At 41.1% G+C, this 23,265-nt stretch overlaps 1 protein-coding gene across 2 annotated transcripts in view; it reads left to right on the top strand.

Moving 5' to 3' along the window:
• Positions 1–23,265, top strand: part of LOC139762047 (uncharacterized) — a 149,520-nt gene that overhangs the window by 49,697 nt on the left and 76,558 nt on the right. For both annotated transcript variants that reach the window (XM_071686818.1, XM_071686823.1), the window contains exons 3-4: positions 480–639; positions 5,023–5,135. In XM_071686818.1, the coding sequence (XP_071542919.1) occupies positions 480–639; positions 5,023–5,135 (273 nt within the window). The remainder of the gene's footprint in view (positions 1–479; positions 640–5,022; positions 5,136–23,265) is intronic.

Raw genomic sequence — 23,265 nt, 5'->3', positions numbered from 1 at the left:
GACCAAGAGGATATATGTGTCGGAGGTGGAGGGAACGAGAAGTGGGAGACCAAATTGGAGGTGGAAAGATGGAGTGAAGAAGATTTTGTGTGATCGGGGCCTGAACATGCAGGAGGGTGAAAGGAGGGCAAGGAATAGAGTGAATTGGATCGATGTGGTATACCGGGGTTGACGTGCTGTCAGTGGATTGAATGAGGACATGTGAAGCGTCTGGGGTAAACCATGGAAAGCTGTGTAGGTATGTATATTTGCATGTGTGGACGTGTATGTATATACATGTGTATGGGGGTGGGTTGGGCCATTTCTTTCGTCTGTTTCCTTGCGCTACCTCGCAAACGCGGGAGACAGCGACAAAGCAAAAGAAAAAAAAAAATGGATAATTCAGCAATGATTTTTCAATCTGTTGTATTTATTGAATAGGTTAGTAAAATTTGCCATTATATCTCCTAGAATTAACTCTAGTGTATTTTTATTTTCAGATCATAGGAGCAAATGCTGTTAACAGCTATGGTGGGCGAAGAGTTTTGTGTTTTGCTGTGTTATTATGGTCCCTTTCGACTGTAGCCACACCTTTGGCTGCTTCATATCTCCCTGCTCTAATTTGTGCAAGGGTTATTTTAGGCCTTGGAGAAGGACTAGGTAAGTGTCTTAATTGTGAAAGGGACTAGGCAAATAAGTGATAACAACTTTGTGATGGGACATTTTCTGCACCTGACATTACTTAAAAAATACATGCTATAAGAACTTTGTGATGGGATATTTTCTGTACCTGACATTGCTTAAAAATTAGCACATGCTTGGAGAAACACATGCCTAGTAGACCTTTTCAGTTAATGCAGCTCCATTGTTACTTGGAAATCCAAGCTACTCAAACAAAACATTTTCACACTTTGAGTCAACCTCTCATGGTCCTCGATTGTTTTTGCAACTGAGATTATCTTGTGACACGAATACTGACCAACTGATACAAAGGTCTTGTGCATAGTTAACCAGGTTTAGTGTTCAGTCATTTCAAGGTCCATCTACCAAAGGTAAAGGTTGCATTAATTCAGAGTTTAAAGTTGATCAGAGGAAGGATTAAGCTGTATGTTTAAACTGTTATGTCCTATACTCCTCCGAGTGTCGTTTTTTCCTAATTCTTGTAAGACGTGGAAATGGCTACATATACTTCACAGGCAGAAGGAACCATCACAAACCAAGGTTGGACTGACCACTCAGCGCAGAAGGTTTTATCATTACACGAGAATGCCAGTGAGTGGGATACAAATCCAAAACATTTTGCCAGTGGGTGCGATACAAATGGAAATATATTTTCATGCAACATCATTAGAAATGCATGATGAATAAAAATAATACCTAAAAAATTAAGATAATTTTGTTATTAGGGGAAAAGAATATTCTATACATCATAAGAATAAAGGAATTCCTTTTCCATAGGTGTCTGCCATTTTCTGTGTTAAGGTAGTATCAGAAACAGACAACACAACCATACCCAACAGACCTTTCCATAGTTTCTCCCAGTTGCTTCACATGCCCTAGTTGACTCTGCTGATAGCATGATGACCTCTGTATACCACATCATTCTAGTTCACTCTATCCCATGCACGCCTTTCACTCTCATGCATGTTCACACAACATCCTTCCATGTCTAGTTTGGTGTCCCCCTTCTTTTCCCATACTTCTGGCATATATATATCCTCTTTTTCAACCTCTCCTCACTCATGTTCTCCATATGTGTAAACTGTTTCAGCACACCCTCTTCAACTCTGTCAACCACACACTATTTATTACCAAATCTCTCTCTCTTACCCTTTTATTACTCAATCAAATCTCTTGACACCTTATAGTGCCCTAAGGCTTTTCATTTCCAACACTTTCATCCATCATTGGGATTACTGTACCTTCAAACAAATCCATTTTTTGCCCTCCCAGATAATGACCTCTCATTCTATATATTTCTCATCAGTGCTCTAAGATCTTCACCACCTCACTCACCCCATGACTCACTTCTGCTTCCATGGTTCCATTTGCTGCCATGTCCACTCCCATGTATCTAAAACACTTCACTTCCCAAATTTTTTCCATTCAAACATGCCCCAGCAAATTTGTCCCTGTGTCCTGCTAAACCTAATAACCTTGATTTCATCCATATTTACTCTCAGCTTCCTGCTTTCACACACCCTCCCACATTTAGTCACCAACTTCTGCAGCTTTTCACTCGAATCTGCCACCAGTGCTGTGTCATCGGCAAATGACATCTGACTGACTTCCCAGGCCCCCCTTACAGAGACCATTCTTGCTCCTTTGTCTAAAAACCTTGATTTACCTCCCTCCGCATCACATTCACAAACAAATTAAACAGCCATGGTGACATTAGAAACCCCTGCAGCATACAAACCTTCCACAGAGCATCTTTGTCAACTCTATCATATGCCTTCTCCAGATCCGTAAATGCTACATACAGATCCATTTGCTATTCTAAGTATTTCTCACAATCATTCTTCAAAGCAAACACCTGATCCACACATCCTCTACCACTTCTGAAACCACACTGCTCTTCCCCAATCTGATGCTCTGTACATACCTTCACCCTCTCAGTCAATATCCTCCCATATAATTTCCCAGAAATAATCAACAAACTTATACCTCTGTGATTTGAGCACTCACTCTTATCCCCTTTGTCTTTGTACAATGGCACTATGCAAGCATTCCGCCAATCCTCAGGCACTTCACCATGAGTCATACATACATTAAATAACCTTACCAACCAGTCAACAATACAGTCACCCACTTTTTTAATAGATTCCACTGAAATACCATCCAAACCCGCTGCCTTGCCGGCTTTCATCTTCCGCAGAGCTTTTACTACCTCTTCTCTGTTTACCAAATCATTTTCCCTAACCCTCTCACTTTGCACACCATCTCGACCAAAACACCACATATCTGCCACTCTATCATCAAACACATTCAGCAAACCTTCAAAATACTCACTCCATCTCCTTCTCACATCACCACTACTTGTTATCACCTCCCAATTAGCCCCCTTCAATGAAGTTCCCATTTGTTCCCTCGTCTTATGCACTTTATTTACCTCCTTCCAAAACATCTTTTTATTCTCCGTAAAATTTAATGATACTCTCTCGCCCCAACTCTCATTTGCCCTCTTTTTCACCTCTTGCACCTTTCTCTTGACCTCCTGCCTCTTTCTTTTATACATCTCCCACTCATTTGCATTATTTCCATGCAAACATCGTCCAAATGCCTCTCTCTTCTCTTTCACCAATAGTCTTACTTCTTCATCCCACCACTCACTACCCTTTCTAATCTGCCCACCTCCCATGCTTTTCATGCCACAAGCATCTTTTGCGCAATCCATCAGTGCTTCCTTAAATTCATCCCATTCCTCCCCCACTCCCCTTAAGTCCTTTGTTCTCACCTTTTTCCATTCCGTACTCAGTCTCTACTGGTACTTCCTCACACAAGTCTCCTTCCCAAGCTCACTTACTCTCACCACCCTCTTCACCCCAACATTCTCTCTTCTGAAAACCTCTACAAATCTTCACCTTCGCCTCCACAAGATAATGATCAGACATCCCTCCAGTTGCACCTCTCAGCACATTAACATCCAAAAGTCTCTCTTGCGCGCCTATCAATTAACACGTAATCCAATAATGCTCTCTGGCCATCTCTCCTACTTACATACGTATACTTATGTATATTTCTCTTTTTAAACCAGGTATTCCCAATCACCAGTCCTTTTTCAGCACATAAATCTACAAGCTGTTCACCATTTCCATTTACAACACTGAACACCCCATGTACACCAATTATTCCCTCAACTGCCACATTACTCACTTTTGCATTCAAATCACCCATCACTATAACCCAGTCTTGTGCATCAAAACTACTAACACACTCACTCAGCTGCTCCCAAAACACTTGCCTCTCCTGATCTTTCTTCTCATGCCCAGGTGCATATGCACCAATAATTACCCATCTCTCTCCATCCACATTTAGTTTTACCCATATCAATCTAGAGTTTACTTTCTTACACTCTATCACATACTCCCACCACTCCTGTTTCAGGAGTAGTGCTACTCCTAACCTTGCTCTTGTCCTCTCACTAACCCCTGACTTTTCTCCCAAGACATTCCCAAACCACTCTTCTCCTTTACCCTTGAGCTTCGTTTCACTCAGAGCCAAAACATCCAGGTTCCTTTCCACAAACATACTACCTGTCTCTCCTTTTTTCTCATCTTGGTTACATTCACACACATTTAGACATCCCAATCTCACCCTTCAAGGAGGATGAGCACTCCCCGCTTGACTCCTTCTTCTGTTTCCCCTTTTAGAAAGTTAAAATACAAGGAGGGGAGGGTTTCCAGCCCTCCGCTCCCATCCCCTTTTGTCGCCTTCTATGACATGTGAGGAATGCATGGGAAGCATTCTTTCTCTCCTATCACCAGGGATAATTATTATTATGTTATCAGCAGTATGCTTTTCAGTATTTAGATTTACCAAGTTAAGAATAATATATGAACAAATCTATGTAAAGAAAAAGACTTTTAGGCCAAAAACAGCATCACAGATGAATGATTATCATAAACATATAATCCTGGCTGGTAGCTGGCTGTATATACGTTGTTCATCTCATGTGTATTGGCAGGGCTCACTTCTTAGTGTGCAAAAGTATAAACAGATCTTGTTTTGTCCCAGCGTATATCCTTTCTTTTTGATTCCTTAATTTTGATACTTTGCTAGGATAGGTGGGTTCTCCATTCTAGGATCCAAGTGCTTTATTTAGACAGGATTAATAAGTTTGTCTTTCAAGCCCTTCTGTCAGAGTGCAGATATAAATTACTTTACAATGAAGAAATTTGATGTTTTTTATGTTTATTCTCTTTCTTTATCAGTAGAATTAGTTGGATACACTTGCAGCAGTGTTCATAATCTTTATGATGCATGTATTGTTCATATTTACCAGATTATAATTGTGTATTCTTATTCACTATCCATATGTAGGTTTACCAACAATCTTTCAACTGTTTGCACAACACATCCCAGCTGAGGAACGTAGTCGGGCCTTTGGCTACATGGTTGCTGCTGGTTCTGTTGGCCAGACTTTTGCATCACTGGTTAGTTTTCTGATTTATTACACATTATGTTTGACTTGTTTTCTACTATGAAAAGATATTAGTACATTGAAAAAGACGGAAGAATTCCTTATCACATTGTTTTGTTTTCTTCTGTGAAGAGATAGTAGTACATTCAAAGACAAAAGAATTGTTCATCATATAGTACCTTGTTTGTGAACCAAGAATCTTAAAAGAACAGCACTAGATCCTTCCCATCACCATTACATACTTAACCACTATCCCCAAATAGAAGTACACTCTCTCTCACTTCATGCTGAATCACTGTGTGCTCTTTTGCTGTTCTGTGTGGAATTTACTTCTGCTAATCTCTCTTTTCATGTGGTAAAAATGTACCACTGTACCGGTGTGTCTGTGGTAGAAAGAGCATCAAATCTTCTGTAAGGGTTGGCAGATGGAGGAATTGTGGGTCTTGTATGGATTGTGCGAAGTTTCTTCTGCCATTGTGTGTGGATCTGTGCTACTTTTGTGATTTGGATATACCTATTATTGTGAATTTCCTTCAACCTGCTGTGCTTGTGTTTGTTAATATGGCATCCAAACATCCAGCAACATCTTCTATCCCAGAATCAGCTGTTAAACAGAAAACCCCTCAGACTATAGAAGCAAAGCTAGAAATCTTATGACATGCTGATTGTGATATGGGAGCATCAGTGCTTAGGTGTGCTTACAACCTGGGTGACTCTACAGTCTGCTACATAAAGAAGAATGTGGAGAAAATTCCAATTGAAGGCATCTGATAATCTTTGTGTTAATTCATTCCTGATGTGCTAATATGATCAAAATCTGGATGAAATACATTTGGGATATTATATCTTACTGTTGCACACCACATTTCTCTCTGTTCATTTTTCTCTAGGTGCAATTTCTCTCTGTGCAAGGTCTCTCAGAACATAACCCCTGTATAAAGCGAGAGATGGGTGTTAAGTAAAATGCTTACCCCTGCTTCATACTTTAGCGTCCTATACTCACAAACTCACAAATCCCACCTACAACAAACACAATGCTAACAATTTAACACCACCCCACTAGACATGCATCCACCTGAAGCGACACTCCCTCGACATATACAAGTTATAATATCTCTTCTACATTCTGAACACTACCCATCACTACAATATTACAAACACCATTTCTCTATATCTCAAGACTTTCATGCCTATAATGCTACTACACACTAAAATCACTGAAATCATAATGTCAGTTGCCCCTCACTCTCCACATATAGACATTAACATTACATCATTACACTGTATGACTGTATCAGTACTGTGGGTGCCCCATGAGAGATAGAAGAGCCTCTTGAGGTTGGAGAGTATTATGAGGAGTACATATTTAGATATAATTACTTTTTTCTCATATATATATTCACTATTTCCCACATTGATGAGATAGCACCAGGAACAGACAAAGAAAAGGCCTCAGTTGCTCACATCCAGTCTCTCGCTGTCATGTATAATGCATTGAAAACCAGATCCTCTGGGAGTTATGGGAGGATGTGTTAGGGCTGGAAGGAGGAAGTACTAATACTAGAGAGATGGGGTGGTAGGCCTGGTGGGGGGGATATGTTTAGGCTTTTACAAAGTCTGTGTAAATCACATCAGGGCCATTAAGAGCTTGCCCATGCACTCAACCCCAGGCCTGGACTCAAAGAAATGCAAGATACTTCTAGCATTTGCACTGAATATCGTGTAGAGAAAGAGTGTAAATTCTGGTATCATTCCTGAGAGTCTGAAATTAACCCAAATCACTCCACTTCTCAAAGGCAGAAGCTGAGCAATCCCAAAAATCATCGACTAATAGCATTAATATTGCACTTCGTTAAAATCTTTGAAATAGTCATAGGAGGCAAGCTGACTGAATTCATGGAAGTGAACAAGCAGCTAACCCAGGACAACATGGTTTCAGGGCAGGAAAATTTTGCCTCTCCCTGTTGTAAGACCATTATGACAGGACTGTCAAAGGTTTGAAAACAAAGAAAATGCTAACATGATTTCCACAGACTTTGCAGGGGCATTTGGTGTGTGTGACCATGGTGTCATAACACAAAGGATGGGATTGACCGGAAGGATTGGGAAATAGATATACAACTTTTTAACGAGGAGATCACAATACATAATTGTTAACCATGCCATTTGCAATGACTTCATAGTAAAATGCTCATTCCTCCAAGGAACTGTACTTGCACCCTTCCTGTTCTTCATTCTTATATCTGACATTAATGCAACCATAAGGCATAGCTCTATATCATCCATTGCAGATGACAGAAGAAAAAGTATGTAAATCACATTAGCAGATTATGTTGAAAGGCTACAAAGTGATAAAAGCAGTCTTTAACTGGGCAACTGAGAACAACATGCTTTTCAATAGAGATAAATTTCAACTATTCTGATATGGTGAAAATGATGAAATCAAATACAATACAGAATACAGGACAAACACAGATGCTATCGTAAACCAGATAAATAATGTAAAAGACCTTAGCGTAATAATGTTTAATGACCTAACCTTCAGTGAACACAACTAAACAGTGGTTGCCTTGTGCAGAAGGATGGCAGGCTGATCTTGTGTATCCTTGAGACAAGGGAAGAAAATATTATTTATTTATTATACTTTGTCGCTGTCTCCCGCGTTTGCGAGGTAGCGCAAGGAAACAGACGAAAGAAATGGCCCAAACCCCCCCCCCCCATACACATGTATATACATACGTCCACACACGCAAATATACATACCTACACAGCTTTCCATGGTTTACCCCAGACGCTTCACATGCCCTGATTCAATCCACTGACAGCACGTCAACCCCGGTATACCACATCGCTCCAATTCACTCTATTCCTTGCCCTCCTTTCACCCTCCTGCATGTTCAGGCCCCGATCACACAAAATCTTTTTCACTCCATCTTTCCACCTCCAATTTGGTCTCCCTCTTCTCCTCGTTCCCTCCACCTCCGACACATATATCCTCTTGGTCAATCTTTCCTCACTCATCCTCTCCATGTGCCCAAACCACTTCAAAACACCCTCTTCTGCTCTCTCAACCACGCTCTTTTTATTTCCACACATCTCTCTTACCCTTACGTTACTCACTCGATCAAACCACCTCACACCACACATTGTCCTCAAACATCTCATTTCCAGCACATCCATCCTCCTGCGCACAACTCTATCCATAGCCCACGCCTCGCAACCATACAACATTGTTGGAACCACTATTCTTTCAAACATACCCATTTTTGCTTTCCGAGATAATGTTCTCGACTTCCACACATTCTTCAAGGCTCCCAGAATTTTCGCCCCCTCCCCCACCCTATGATCCACTTCCGCTTCCATGGTTCCATCCACTGCCAGATCCACTCCCAGATATCTAAAACACTTCACTTCCTCCAGTTTTTCTCCATTTAAACTCACCTCCCAATTGACTTGACCCTCAACCCTACTGTACCTAATAACCTTGCTCTTATTCACATTTACTCTTAACTTTCTTCTTTCACACACTTTACCAAACTCAGTCACCTGCTTCTGCAGTTTCTCACATGAATCAGCCACCAGCGCTGTATCATCAGCGAACAACAACTGACTCACTTCCCAAGCTCTCTCATCCCCAACAGACTTCATACTTGCCCCTCTTTCCAAAACTCTTGCACTCACCTCCCTAACAACCCAATCCATAAACAAATTAAACAACCATGGAGACATCACACACCCCTGCCGCAAACCTACATTCACTGAGAACCAATCACTTTCCTCTTCCTACACGTACACATGCCTTACATCCTCGATAAAAACTTTTCACTGCTTCTAACAACTTGCCTCCCACACCATATATTCTTAATACCTTCCACAGAGCATCTCTATCAACTCTATCATATGCCTTCTCCAGATCCATAAATGCTACATACAAATCCATTTGCTTTTCTAAGTATTTCTCACATACATTCTTCAAAGCAAACACCTGATCCACACATCCTCTACCACTTCTGAAACCACACTGCTCTTCCCCAATCTGATGCTCTGTACATGCCTTCACCCTCTCAATATATATCCTCCCATATAATTTACCAGGAATACTCAACAAACTTATACCTCTGTAATTTGAGCACTCACTCTTATCCCCTTTGCCTTTGTACAATGGCACTATGCACGCATTCTGCCAATCCTCAGGCACCTCACCATGAGTCATACATACATTAAATAACCTTACCAACCAGTCAATAATACAGTCACCCCCTTTTTTAATAAATTCCACTGCAATACCATCCAAACCTGTTGCCTTGCCGGCTTTCATCTTCCGCAAGGCTTTTACTACCTCTTCTCTGTTTACCAAATCATTTTCCCTAACCCTCTCACTTTGCACACCACCTCGACCAAAACACCCTATATCTGCCACTCTATCATCAAACACATTCAACAAACCTTCAAAATACTCATTCCATCTCCTTCTCACATCACCACTACTTGTTATCACCTCCCCATTTGCGCCCTTCTCTGAAGTTCCCATTTGCTCCCTTGTCTTACGCACTTTATTTACCTCCTTCCAGAACATCTTTTTATTCTCCCTAAAATTTAATGATACTCTCTCACCCCAACTCTCATTTGCCCTCTTTTTCACCTCTTGCACCTTTCTCTTGACCTCCTGTCTCTTTCTTTTATACATCTCCCACTCAATTGCATTTTTTCCCTGCAAAAATCATCCAAATGCCTCTCTCTTCTCTTTCACTAATAATCTTACTTCTTCATTCGACCACTCACTACCCTTTCTAATCAACCCACCTACCACTCTTCTCATGCCACAAACATCTTTTGCGCAATCCATCACTGATTCCTTAAATACATCCCATTCCTCCCCCACTCCCCTTACTTCCATTGTTCTCACCTTTTTCCATTCTGTACTCAGTCTCTCCTGGTACTTCCTCACACAAGTCTCCTTCCCAAGCTCACTTACTCTCACCACCCTCTTCACCCCAACATTCACTCTTCTGAAAACCCATACAAATCTTCACCTTAGCCTCCACAAGATAATGATCAGACACCCCTCCAGTTGCACCTCTCAGCACATTAACATCCAAAAGTCTCTCTTTCGCGTGCCTGTCAATTAATACATAATATATATATTAACAGTTAACATGTAATATATATATATATATATATATATATATATATATATATATATATATATATATATATATATATATTTTTTTTTTATTATACTTTGTCGCTGTCTCCCGCGTTTGCGAGGTAGCGCAAGGAAACAGACGAAAGAAATGGCCCAACCCCCCCCCCATACACATGTATATACATACGTCCACACACGCAAATATACATACCTACACAGCTTTCCTTGGTTTACCCCAGACGCTTCACATGCCCTGCTTCAATCCACTGACAGCACGTCAACCCCGGTATACCACATCGCTCCAATTCACTCTATTCCGTGCCCTCCTTTCACCCTCCTGCATGCTCAGGCCCCGATCACACAAAATCTTTTTCACTCCATCTTTCCACCTCCAATTTGGTCTCCCTCTTCTCCTTGTTCCCTCCACCTCTGACACATATATCCTCTTGGTCAATCTTTCCTCACTCATCCTCTCCCTGTGCCCAAACCACTTCAAAACACCCTCTTCTGCTCTCTCAACCACGCTCTTTTTATTTCCACACATCTCTCTTACCCTTACGTTACTCACTCGATCAAACCACCTCACAACACACATTGTCCTCAAACATCTCATTTCCAGCACATCCATCCTCCTGCGCACAACTCTATCCATAGCCCACGCCTCGCAACCATACAACATTGTTGGAACCATTATTCCTTCAAACATACCCATTTTTGCTTTCCGAGATAATGTTCTCGACTTCCACACATTCTTCAAGGCCCCCAGGATTTTCGCCCCCTCCCCCACCCTATGATCCACTTCCGCTTCCATGGTTCCATCCGCTGCCAGATCCACTCCCAGATATCTAAAACACTTCACTTCCTCCAGTTTTTCTCCATTCAAACTCACCTCCCAATTGACTTGACCCTCAACCCTACTGTACCTAATAACCTTGCTCTTATTCACATTTACTCTTAACTTTCTTCTTCCACACACTTTTCCAAACTCAGTCACCAGCTTCTGCAGTTTCTCACATGAATCAGCCACCAGCGCTGTATCATCAGCGAACAACAACTGACTCACTTCCCAAGCTCTCTCATCCCCAACAGACTTCATACTTGCCCCTCTTTCCAAAACTCTTGCATTTACCTCCCTAACAACCCCATCCATAAACAAATTAAACAACCATGGAGACATCACACACCCCTGCCGCAAACCTACATTCACTGAGAACCAATCACTTTCCTCTCTTCCTACACGTACACATGCCTTACATCCTTGATAAAAACTTTTCACTGCTTCTAACAACTTTCCTCCCACACCATATATTCTTAATACCTTCCACAGAGCATCTCTATCAACTCTATCATATGCCTTCTCCAGATCCATAAATGCTACATACAAATCCATTTGCTTTTCTAAGTATTTCTCACATACATTCTTCAAAGCAAACACCTGATCCACACATCCTCTACCACTTCTGAAACCACACTGCTCTTCCCCAATCTGATGCTCTGTATATATATATATATATATATATATATATATATATATATATATATATATATATATATATATATTCTGTTTTATGGTGGAGCTCCACTGTTCCACCTGCTTGGACTGCACCGCACCAGCATTCGTGCACGATGGTACGACCCTTGAGAAAGTACGAACTACCAGTAGTTAAAGTACGACCAAGTAGGAGAGGGTAGTTGAAATGCGGCTGATTAGTAAAGTGAGTAGTTAAAGAATGATCAGGTCGTAGAGTCTGGGTAGTGGTTGAAGGAGGATCAAGTTTTTTTTTTCTTGAATATACGTTGGAGGCTCCAGTCATGGACAAAGATTCACATCAAGGCCGAACCTTAATTGAAATATAGAGAGGTTAACGAAAGAAAAAAAAAAGAGACAAGGGAAAATATTTACAAATTTTGGAGAAAGTGGAAACCTATCCTATGTATAGGGTTGAGGGTCAATTCAACTGGGAGGTGAGTTTGAATGGAGAAAAACTGGAGGAAGTGAAGTGTTTTAGATATCTGGGAGTGGATCTGGCAGCGGATGGAACCATGGAAGCGGAAGTGGATCATAGGGTGGGGAAGGGGGCGAAAATTCTGGGAGCCTTGAAGAATGTGTGGAAGTCGAGAACATTATCTCGGAAAGCAAAAATGGGTATGTTTGAAGGAATAGTGGTTCCAACAATGTTGTATGGTTGCGAGGCATGGACTATGGATAGAGTTGTGCGCAGGAGGATGGATGTGCTGGAAATGAGATGTTTGAGGACAGTGTGTGGTGTGAGGTGGTTTGATCGAGTAAGTAACGTAAGGGTAAGAGAGATGTGTGGAAATAAAAAGAGCGTGGTTGAGAGAGCAGAAGAGGGTGTTTTGAAATGGTTTGGTCACATGGAGAGAATGAGTGAGGAAAGATTGACCAAGAGGATATATGTGTCGGAGGTGGAGGGAACGAGGAGAAGAGGGAGACCAAATTGGAGGAGGAAAGATGGAGTGAAAAAGATTTTGTGTGATCGGGGCCTGAACATGCAGGAGGGTGAAAGGAGGGGAAAGAATAGAGTGAATTGGAGCGATGTGGTATACCGGGGTTGACGTGCTGTCAGTGGATTGAATCAAGGCATGTGTATGGGGGTGGGTTGGGCCATTTCTTTCGTCTGTTTCCTTGCGCTACCTCGCAAACGCGGGAGACAGCGACAAAGCAAAAAAGAAAAAAATATATATATATATATATATATATATATATATATATATATATATATATATATATATATATATATATATCCTTGGGGATAGGGGTTTAAGAATACTTCCCACGTATTCCCTGCGTGTCGTAAAAGGCGACTAAAAGGGGAGGGAGCGGGGGGCTGGAAATCCTCCCCTCTCGTTTTTTTTTTTTTTTTTCCAAAAGAAGGAACAGAGTGGGGCCGGGTGAGGATATTCCAAAAAAGGCCCAGTCCTCTGTTCTTAACGCTACCTCGCTAACGCGGGAAATGGCGAATAGTTTAAAAGAAAAAAAAAAAAAAAATATATATATATATATATATATATATATATATATATATATATATATATATATACATATATACATATATATAAGACAGCGACAAAGCAAAAAAATATATATATATATATATATATATATATATATATATATATATATATATATATATATATATATATATTTTTATTTTGCTTTGTCGCTGTCTCCCGCATTAGCGAGGTAGCGCAAGGAAACAGACAAAAGAATGGCCCAACCCGCCCACATACCCATGTATATACATACATGTCCACACACGCACAATATACATACCTATACATCTCAATGTACACATATATATACACACACAGACATATATATATATATATATACACATGTACATAATTCACACTGTCTGCCTTTATTTGTTCCCATCACCACCTTGCCACACATGGAATAACAACCCCCTCCCCCCTCATGTGTGCGCGGTAGTGCTAGGAAAAACACCAAAGGCCCCATTCGTTCACACTCAGCCTCTAGCTGTCATGTAATAATGCACCGAAACCACAGCTCCCTTTCCACATCCAGGCCCCACACACTTTGCATGGTTTACCCCAGATGCTTCACATGCCCTGGTTCAATCCATTGACAGCACGTCGAACCCAGTATACCACATCATTCCAATTCACTCTATTCCTTGCACGCCTTTCACCCTCCTGCATGTTCAGGCCCCGATCACTCAAAATCTTTTTCACTCCATCTTTCCACCTTCAATTTGGTCTCCGACTTCTCCTCGTTCCCTCCACCTCTGACACATATATCCTCTTGGTCAATCTTTCCTCACTCATTCTCTCCATGTGACCAAACCATTTCAAAACACTCTCTTCTGCTCTCTCAACCACACTCTTTTTATTTCCACACATCTCTCTCACCCTTACATTACTTATTCGATCAAACCACCTCACACCACATATTGTCCTCAAACATCTCATTTCCAGCACATCCACCCTCCTGCGCACAACTCTATCCATAGCCCATGCCTCGCAACCATACAACATTGTTGGAACCACTATTCCTTCAAACATACCCATTTTTGCTTTCTGAGATAATGTTCTCGACTTCCAAACATTCTTCAAGGCTCCCAGAATTTTCGCCCCCTCCCCACCCTATGATTCACTCCGCTTCCATGGTTCCATCCGCTGCCAGATCCACTCCCAGATATCTAAAACACTTCACTTCCTCCAGCTTTTCTCCATTCAAACTTACCTTCCAATTGACTTGACCCTCAACCCTACTGTACCTAATAACCTTGCTCTTATTCACATTTACTATTAACTTTCTTTCACTCACTTTACCAAACTCAGTCACCAGCTTCTGCAGTTTCTCACATGAATCAGCCACCAGCGCTGTATCATCAGCGAACAACAACTGACTCACTTCCCAAGCTCTCTCATCCACAACAGACTGCATACTTGCCCCTCTTTCCAAAACTCTTGCATTCACCTCCCTAACAACCCCATCCATAAACAAATTAAACAACCATGGAGACATCACACACCCCTGCCGTAAACCTACATTCACTGAGAACCAATCACTTTCCTCTTTTCCTACATGTACACATGCCTTACATCCTTGATAAAAACTTTTCACTGCTTCTAACAACTTGCCTCCCACACCATATGTTCTTAATACCTTCCACAGAGCATCTCTATCAACTGTATCATATGCCTTCTCCAGATCCATAAATGCTACATACAAATCCATTTGTTTTTCTAAGTATTTCTCACATACATTCTTCAAAGCAAACACCTGATCCACACATCCTCTACCACTTCTGAAACCACACTGCTCTTCCCCAATCTGATGCTCTGTACATGCCTTCACCCTCTTAATCAATACCCTCCCATATAATTTACCAGGAATACTCAACAAACTTATACCTCTGTAATTTGAGCACTAACTCTTATCCCCTTTGCCTTCGTACAATGGCACTATGCAAGCATTCTGCCAATCCTCAGGCACCTCACCATGAATCATACATACATTAAATAACCTTACTAACCAGTCAACCATACAGTCACCCCCTTTTTTGATAAATTCCACTGCAATGCCATCCAAACCTGCTGCTTTGCCGGCTTTCATCTTCCACAAAGCTTTTACTACCTCTTCTCTATTTACCAAATCATTTTCCCTAACCCTCTAACTTTGCACACCACCTCGACCAAGACACCCCACATCTGCCACTCTATCATCAAACACATTCAACAAACCTTCAAAATACTCACTCCATCTCCTTCTCACATCACCACTACTTGTTATCACCTCCCCTTCACTGAAGTTCCCATTTGGTCCCTTGTCTTACGCACTTTATTTACCTCCTTCCAAAACATCTTTTTATTCTCCCTGAAATTTAATGATACTCTCTCACCCCAACTCTCATTTGCCCTCTTTTTCACCTCTTGCACCTTTCTCTTGACCTCCTGCCTCTTTCTTTTATACATCTCCCACTCATTTGCATTTTTTCCCTGCAAAAATCAATCAAATGCCCCTCTCTTCTCTTTCACCAACAATCTTACTTCTTCATTCCACCACTCACTACCTTTTCTAATCAACCCACCTCCCACGCTTCTCATGCCACAAGCATCTTTTGCGTAAATCATCACTGATTCCCTAAATACATCCCATTCCTCCCCCACTCCCCTTACCTCCTTTGTTCTCACCTTTTTCCATTCTGTACTCAGTCTCTCCTGGTACTTCCTCACACAAGTCTCCTTCCCAAGCTCACTTACTCTCACCACTCTCTTCACCCCAACATTCACTCTTCTTTTCTGAAAACCCCCACAAATCTTCACCTTTGCTTCCACAAGATAATGATCAGACATCCCTCCAGTTGCACCTCTCAGCACATTAACATCCAAAAGTCTCTCTTTCCTTCGTCTATCAATTAACACGTAATCCAATAACGCTCTCTGGCCATCTCCCCCACTTACATACGTACACCCATGTAAATCTCGCTTTTTAAACCAGGTATTCCCAATCACTAGTCCTTCCTCAGCACATAAATCTACAAGCTCTTCACCATTTCCATTTACAACACTGAACACTGCATGTATACCAATTATTCCCTCAACTACCACATTACTCACCTTTGCATTCAAATCACCCATCACTATAACCCGGTCTTGTGCATCAAAACCACTAGCACACTCATTCAGCTGCTCCCAAAACACTTGCCTCTCATGATCTTTTTTCTCATGCCCAGGTGCGTATGCACCAATAATCACCCATCTCTCTCCATCAACTTTCAGTTTTATCCTTATCAATCTAGAATTTACTTTCTTACACTCTATCACATACTCCCACAACTCCTGATTCAGGAGTAGTGCTACTCCTTCCCTTGCTCTTGTCCTCTCACTAACCCCTGACTTTACTCCCAAGACATTCCCAAACCACTCTTCCCCTTTACCCTTTAGCTTCGTTTCACTCAGAGCCAAAACATCCAGGTTCCTTTCCTCAAACATACTACCTATCTCTCCTTTTTTCTCATCTTGGTTACATCCACACACATTTAGACACCCCAGTCTGAGCCTTCGAGGAGGATGAGCACTCCTCGCGTGACTCCTTCTTCTGTTTCCCCTTTTAGAAAGTTAAACTACAAGGAGGGGAGGGTTTCTGGCCCCCCACTCCCGTCCCCTTTAGTCGCCTTCTACAACACGTGAGGAATGCGTGGGAAGTATTCTTAATCCCCTATCCCCAGGGATAATATATATATATATATATATATATATATATATATATATATATATCTCATTTCCAGCACATCCACCCTCCTGCGCACAACTCTATCCATAGCCCATGCCTCGCAACCATACAACATTGTTGGAACCACTATTCCTTCAAACATACCCATATATATATATATATATATATATATATATATATATATATATATATATATATATATATATATATATATATATATATTATTAGAAAAGCAAATGGATTTGTATGTAGCATTTATGGATCTGGAGAAGGCATATGATACAGTTGATAGAGATGCTCTGTGGAAGGTATTAAGAATATATGGTGTGGGAGGCAAGTTGTTAGAAGCAGTGAAAAGTTTTTATCGAGGATGTAAGGCATGTGTACGTGTAGGAAGAGAGGAAAGTGATTGGTTCTCAGTGAATGTAGGTTTGCGGCAGGGGTGTGTGATGTCTCCATGGTTGTTTAATTTGTTTATGGATGGGGTTGTTAGGGAGGTGAATGCGAGTTTTGGAAAGAGGGGCAAGTATGAAGTCTGTTGGGGATGAGAGAGCTTGGGAAGTGAGTCAGTTGTTGTTCGCTGATGATACAGTGCTGGTGACTGATTCATGTGAGAAACTGCAGAAGCTGGTGACTGAGTTTGGTAAAGTGTGTGAAAGAAGAAAGTTAAGAGTAAATGTGAATAAGAGCAAGGTTATTAGGTACAGTAGGGTTGAGGGTCAAGTCAATTGGGAGGTAAGTTCGAATGGAGAAAAACTGGAGGAAGTAAAGTGTTTTAGATATCTGGGAGTGGATCTGGCAGTGGATGGAACCATGGAAGCAGAAGTGGATCATAGGGTGGGGGAGGGGGCGAAAATTCTGGGAGCCTTGAAGAATGTGTGGAAGTCGAGAACATTATCTCGGAAAGCAAAAATGGGTATGTTTGAAGGAATAGTGGTTCCAACAATGTTGTATGGTTGCGAGGCGTGGGCTATGGATAGAGTTGTGCGCAGGAGGATGGATGTGCTGGAAATGAGATGTTTGAGGACAAGTGTGGTGTGAGGTGGTTTGATCGAGTAAGTAACGTAAGGGTAGAGAGATGGTGGAATAAAAGAGCGTGGTTGATGAGAAGAGCAGAAGTTTGAATGGTTGGGCAGGAATGAGAGGAAAATTGACAAGGATAATTCGAGGGAGGACGGAGAGTGGGAACAAGGTGAAAGATGTAAAAAGTTGTGACGGCTGAACAAGCGAGGGTGAAGAGAGATAATATTGGATGATTGTATACGGTACTGCGTGATAATCGATGAGCTCTGGAACCAGGAAACTTAGTTAATGCTGTGTACGTATGTAATAATGGTGGGATGGGGGGGTTGGGCCTTTGAATGTTGTTCTTGAGACTTATCTCGGAAAGCAAGAACGGAAAGTAAAAAAAGAAAATAATATGTTATAATTTGTATTGTTTAGTGGGGTTTGGTTTGTGTCTCCAGTGGAGGTAGGCTGGAAATGAGATGTTTGAGGACAATGTGTGGTGTGAGGTGGTTTGATCGAGTAAGTAACGTAAGGGTAAGAGAGATGTGTGGAAATAAAAAGAGCGTGGTTGAGAGAGCAGAAGAGGGTGTTTTGAAATGGTTTGGGCACATGGAGAGAATGAGTGAGGAAAGATTGACCAAGAGGATATATGTGTCGGAGGTGGAGGGAACGAGGAGAAGTGGGAGACCAAATTGGAGGTGGAAAGATGGAGTGAAAAAGATTTTGTGTGATCGGGGCCTGAACAAGCAGGAGGGTGAAAGGAGGGCAAGGAATAGAGTGAATTGGATCGATGTGGTATACCGGGGTTGACGTGCTGTCAGTGGATTGAATCAGGGCATGTGAAGCGTCTGGGGTAAACCATGGAAAGCTGTGTAGGTATGTATATTTGCGTGTGTGGACGTATGTATATACATGTGTATGGGGGTGGGTTGGGCCATTTCTTTTGTCTGTTTCCTTGTGCTACGTTGGAAATGCGGGAGACCGACAAAGCAAAAAAAAAAATATATATATTTATATATATTATTTTTTTTTTTTTTTGTTGCTTTGTCAGTCTCCCATGTTTGTGAGGTAGCGCTGGAAATGAGATGTTTGAGGACAATGTGTGGTGTGAGGTGGTTTGATCGAGTAAGTAATGTAAGGGTAAGAGAGATGTGTGGAAATAAAAAGAGCGTGGTTGAGAGAGCAGAAGAGGGTGTTTTGAAATGGTTTGGGCACATGGAGAGAATGAGTGAGGAAAGATTGACCAAGAGGATATATGTGTCGGAGGTGGAGGGAACGAGGAGAAGTGGGAGACCAAATTGGAGGTGGAAAGATGGAGTGGAAAAGATTTTAAGTGACCGGGGCCTGAACATGCAGGAGGATGAAAGGCGGGTAAGGAATAGAGTGAATTGGATCGAAGTGGTATACCGGGGTTGACGTGCTGTCAGTGGATTGAATCAGGGCATGTGGGGCGTCTGGGGTGAACCATGGAGGGTTGTTTGGGGCCTGGATGTGGAAGGGGAGCTGTGGTTTCGGGCATTATTGCGTGACATCTGGAGACTGAGTGTGAACGGATGGGGCCTTTGTTGTCTTTTCTTAGTGCTCCCTCTCATATGAGGGGGGAGGGGGATGGTATTCCATGTGTGGCGAGGTGGCGATGGGAATGAATGGGGGCAGGCAGTGTGAATTGTGTGCATGGGTATATATGTATGTGTCTGTGTGTGTATATTTATGTGTACATTGAGATGTATAGGTATGTATATTTGTGTGTGTATACGTGTATGTATATGCATTGTGTATGGGGGTGGGTTGGGCCATTTCTTTCGTCTGTTTCCTTGCGCTACTTCGGAAACGCGGGACACAGCGACAAAGGAAAATAAATAAATATAAAAATATATATATATATATATATATATATATATATATATATATATATATATATATATATTCTTTTTTTTTCGCTCTCTCGCGTTTGCGAAGTAGCGCAAGGAAACAGACGAAATATATATATATATATATATATATATATATATATATATATATATATATATATTTTTTTTTTTTTTTTTTTTTCATACTATTCGCCATTTCCCGCGATAGCGAGGTAGCGTTAAGAACAGAGGACTGGGCCTTTGAGGGAGTATCCTCACCTGACCCCCTTCTCTGTTCCTTCTTTTGGAAAAAAAAAAAAAATGAGAGGAGAGGATTTCCAGCCCCCCGCTCCCTTCCCTTTTAGTCGCTTTCTACGACACGCAGGGAATACATGGGAAGTATTCTTTCTCCCCTATCCCCAGGGATAATATATATACATATATATATATATATATATATATATATATATATATATATATATATATATATATATATATTTTTTTTTTTTTTTTATGTTTGTTGAGTATTCCTGGCAAATTATATGGGAGGGTATTGATTGAGAGGGTGAAGGCATGTACAGAGCATCAGATTGGGGAAGAGCAGTGTGGTTTCAGAAGTGGTAGAGGATGTGTGGATCAGGTGTTTGCTTTGAAGAATGTATGTGAGAAATACTTAGAAAAGCAAATGGATTTGTATGTAGCATTTATGGATCTGGAGAAGGCATATGATAGAGTTGATAGAGATGCTCTGTGGAAGGTATTAAGAATATATGGTGTGGGAGGCAAGTTGTTAGAAGCAGTGAAAAGTTTTTATCGAGGATGTAAGGCATGTGTACGTGTAGGAAGAGAGGAAAGTGATTGGTTCTCAGTGAATGTAGGTTTGCGGCAGGGGTGTGTGATGTCTCCATGGTTGTTTAATTTGTTTATGGATGGGGTTGTTAGGGAGGTGAATGCGAGAGTTTTGGAAAGAGGGGCAAGTATGAAGTCTGTTGGGGATGAGAGAGCTTGGGAAGTGAGTCAGTTGTTGTTCGCTGATGATACAGCGCTGGTGGCTGATTCATGTGAGAAACTGCAGAAGCTGGTGACTGAGTTTGGTAAAGTGTGTGAAAGAAGAAAGTTAAGAGTAAATGTGAATAAGAGCAAGGTTATTAGGTACAGTAGGGTTGAGGGTCAAGTCAATTGGGAGGTGAGTTTGAATGGAGAAAAACTGGAGGAAGTGAAGTGTTTTAGATATCTGGGAGTGGATCTGGCAGCGGATGGAACCATGGAAGCGGAAGTGGATCATAGGGTGGGGGAGGGGGCGAAAATTCTGGGAGCCTTGAAGAATGTGTGGAAGTCGAGAACATTATCTCGGAAAGCAAAAATGGGTATGTTTGAAGGAATAGTGGTTCCAACAATGTTGTATGGTTGCGAGACGTGGGCTATGGATAGAGTTGTGCGCAGGAGGATGGATGTGCTGGAAATGAGATGTTTGAGGACAATATGTGGTGTGAGGTGGTTTGATCGAGTAAGTAACGTAAGGGTAAGAGAGATGTGTGGAAATAAAAAGAGCGTGGTTGAGAGAGCAGAAGAGGGTGTTTTGAAATGGTTCGGGCACATGGAGAGAATGAGTGAGGAAAGATTGACCAAGAGAATATATGTGTCGGAGGTGGAGGGAACGAGGAGAAGAGGGAGACCAAATTGGAGGTGGAAAGATGGAGTGAAAAAGATTTTGTGTGATCGGGGCCTGAACATGCAGGAGGGTGAAAGGAGGGCAAGGAATAGAGTGAATTGGAGCGATGTGGTATACAGGGGTTGACGTGCTGTCAGTGGATTGAATCAAGGCATGTGAGGCGTCTGGGGTAAACCATGGAAAGCTGTGTAGGTATGTATATTTGTGTGTGTGGACGTATGTATACACATGTGTATGGGGGTGGGTTGGGCCATTTCTTTTGTCTGTTTCCTTGCGCTACCTCGCAAACGCAGGAGACAGTGACAAAGCAAAAAAAAAAAAAAAAAAATATACATATATATATCTTTTAGATATGTGGGAGTGTATATATATATATATATATATATATATATATATATATATATATATATATATATATATATATATATGAACATGCAGGAGGGTGAAAGGAGGGCAAAGAATAGAGTGAATTGGAGCGATGTGGTATACCGGGGTTGACGTGCTGTCAGTGGATTGAATCAAGGCATGTGTATGGGGGTGGGTTGGGCCATTTCTTTCGTCTGTTTCCTTGCGCTAACTCGCAAACGCGGGAGACAGCGACAAAGCAAAAAAAAAAAAAAAAAAAAAAAATATATATATATATATATATATATATATATATATATATATATATATATATATATATATATTATCCCTGGGGATAGGGGATTAAGAATACTTCCTACGTATTCCCTGCGTGTCGTAGAAGGCGACTAAAAGGGGAGGGAGCGGGGGGGCTGGAAATCCTCCCCTCTCGTTTTTTTTTTTAATTTTCCAAAAGAAGGAACAGAGGGGGCCAGGTGAGGATATTCCAAAAAAGGCCCAGTCCCCTGTTCTTAACGCTACCTCGTTAACGCGGGAAATGGCGAATAGTTTAAAAAAAAATATATATATATATATATATATATATATATATATATATATATATATATATATATACATTCGGCATTTCCCGCATTAACAAGGTAGCTGTAAGAACAGAGGACTGAGCCTTAAAGGTAATATCCTAACTTGGCCCCCTTCTCTGTTCTTTCTTTTGGAAAATAAAAAACTGGAGGAGAGGATTTCCAGTCACCCGCTCCCACCCCTTTTAGTCACCTACAACAAACAGGGTGTCAGACTAGTGCAAAACAAGGGCATCAATTAGGACAACTAAATGAGCTGTGAGAAATCATAATTGGTTCGCTAAGGAGCAATGTTTGTGGTCATCTCCAACATGAAGTTTTTTCATGTGCAAAATATGAAACATTAGTCTTAAATATCTAGTTACATAATCTTAAAACCAGTTAGTCTATGATTTTGATGATATTAAAGTCTATATATATATATATATATATATATATTTTTTTTTTTTTTTCAAACTATTCGCCATTTCCCGCATTAGCGAGGTAGGGTTAAGAACAGAGGACTGGGCCTTTGAGGGAATACCCTCATCTGGCCCAATTCTCTGTTCCTTCTTTTGGAAAATTAAAAAAAAACCGAGAGGGGAGAATTTCCAGTCACCCGCTCCCATATATATATATATATATATATATATATATATATATATATTTTTTTTTTTTTTTTTTTTATACTATTTGCTATTTCCCGCGATAGCGAGGTAGCGTTAAGAACAGAGGACTGGGCCTTTGAGGGAATATCCTCACCTGGCCCTCTTCTCTGTTCCTTCTTTTGGGGGAAAAAAAAAAAAAAAAAAAAAAAAAA

Source organism: Panulirus ornatus, chromosome 3 (genome assembly GCF_036320965.1).
Source record: "Panulirus ornatus isolate Po-2019 chromosome 3, ASM3632096v1, whole genome shotgun sequence".
Taxonomy (NCBI): domain Eukaryota; kingdom Metazoa; phylum Arthropoda; class Malacostraca; order Decapoda; family Palinuridae; genus Panulirus; species Panulirus ornatus.
The sequence above is the reverse complement of the archived record's forward strand: the minus strand, read 5'-3'. Positions and strand labels throughout refer to the sequence as shown.